Genomic DNA, 1,852 nt, shown 5'->3' on the forward strand with positions numbered 1-1,852 from the left:
AACAAAAAGGTTAGTTTCTTCAGAATCTTTTTTTTTTGTTACCGTTTGTTTAGTGAAATGAGAGCTTTAGAGAAGAGTTAAAATTCAAGCCTTTAGTGTCCTTCTTCTTGGCTCCTTTACACACCAGGTGCTGATTGAATATCCAGAGAAGAGACATGGCCTGTCCCTGATTTGGCCTCGCTGACAGTGAGCGCTCTGTTCCCTTCATGGCCGGACTCCTCCTGCTCTGCTCGTCTCTTTGGCTCTGCAGGAAACGGCCCCTCCACCGTGACGGGCTTTGGTCCATTTATTTCCATCATTTCCAGTTGAGTTTCTTTTAATTATGAGTAAAATTGGCTTCCTGTCAAAGCAGCCGAGGTTGATCTGCACCAATCATCAGCCGACAGCTGCATGAATTTAAGCTAATATGAAGTCAGATGTGGCGCGGCGGAGGAGGTGTGGAGGCTTCGGTCGTCTACGCGGCTGCTGCAGGTTTGAGTCCTGGCCTGCTGACCTTTGCCACATTATTGGTCCCATTTCCTACTTTCAAAAGTAGTTTTTTTTGTTGTAAAAACTAAGACACAAGCTGACATTATTATATCAAAACCCATTATTGTAACTATTGTGATTAAGGCGGGCAGATTAATGAAATCCAGCCGTTCAAAGGACAAATAAAAATTAAAGTTCAACTCATTTGGATCTTGGTCTCTTTCTGTTGTCTCCTCCTGAGGAAGGTGCATCAACCGGCTGTGAAAGACAAGAAAACAGGAAAACATTGATGAGAGAAATATGATCGAAGACTTAATAAGAAAATTCTGGGTCAGATGTGTTTTCATTTCTTGCAAAAAGCTTCCCTCTTTTAAAACAGTTAGCTTTATCATTTAAAAAAATGTGTTTCCTACACCACAAGCATCCTCATCCATTACATGATCGCTTAAATCTAAGATAGTTTAGATCTAAATGAATAATATTAAACAATCTTTGAAATAATACAATATAAAATACAATGCCTTCAATTATTTTATGTACAGGGTCATAAAAACAGGCTGCCTGCAGGGATTTAAAGCTCCAGCAGGTGTCAGTATTGAGTGACGCAGCAGCAGATAGTTTAGCAACCAAACCACTGATCTCCATTTATTCACTGGATTGCTGATTGCCCGTCGGTAGTACAGGGTTGAAGTGAAGCCAGCAGACTCCAGTGCTTTCAATAGGGATTCTATTTTACAAAAATGAACTCAAACATATATTTATTTATTGCTTTCCTGCTGTTAAAAACATGAGCACCACAATACACTGATATTATTTACAGTTAGACTTTTAGTGCATTATTTATAAAACATTAATGTATAAATATCCATCCATCCATATGTTTTCCGTCACGCTTATCCCTGCTGGGGTGGCGAGGGATGCTTATCTCCATCTATCTACGGTGAGAGGAGGGGTCCAACCTGGACAGGTGTCCAGTCCATCGCAGGGCAACACAGAGACAAACAGGACAAACAGCCATTCACACTCACACACCTAAGGAGGATTTAGAGAAGCCCATTAACCTAACAGTCATGTTTTTGGACTGTGGGGGGAAGAAGGAGTACCTGGAGAGAACCCATGCATGCACAGGGAGAACATGCAAACTCAATGCAGAAAGACCCCGGGCCAGGAATCAAACCCAGAACCTTCTTGCTCCAAGGCAAGAAGCCCATCAGAAGCAACAAACTCAAATTTAGAAATTTCATCAACAGCAACAGTTAATGAAGCATCTGATAAGCATTGCACGTGTCAGATGTTCCGCTGCGCTGCAGGAACTTTTGCTGAGCGCCAACCATTGACTTTGCTTCAGGGTTCCTCCAGCATGAGGCAAGTTAGATTCAAGACT

The 1,852-nt window shown here is 41.9% G+C and overlaps 1 protein-coding gene across 1 annotated transcript in view; it reads right to left on the reverse strand.

The window, feature by feature from the left end:
• The window catches only part of LOC107089962 (probable flap endonuclease 1 homolog), a 7,234-nt gene continuing 5,382 nt past the window's right edge, over nt 1-1,852 (reverse strand). The window contains exon 10 of the mRNA XM_015383055.1: nt 1-726. Coding sequence (XP_015238541.1) covers nt 670-726 — 57 coding nt within the window. The 3' untranslated portion in view covers nt 1-669. The remainder of the gene's footprint in view (nt 727-1,852) is intronic.

Source organism: Cyprinodon variegatus, unplaced genomic scaffold (genome assembly GCF_000732505.1).
Source record: "Cyprinodon variegatus isolate N-32 unplaced genomic scaffold, C_variegatus-1.0 Scaffold274, whole genome shotgun sequence".
Lineage (NCBI taxonomy): Eukaryota > Metazoa > Chordata > Actinopteri > Cyprinodontiformes > Cyprinodontidae > Cyprinodon > Cyprinodon variegatus.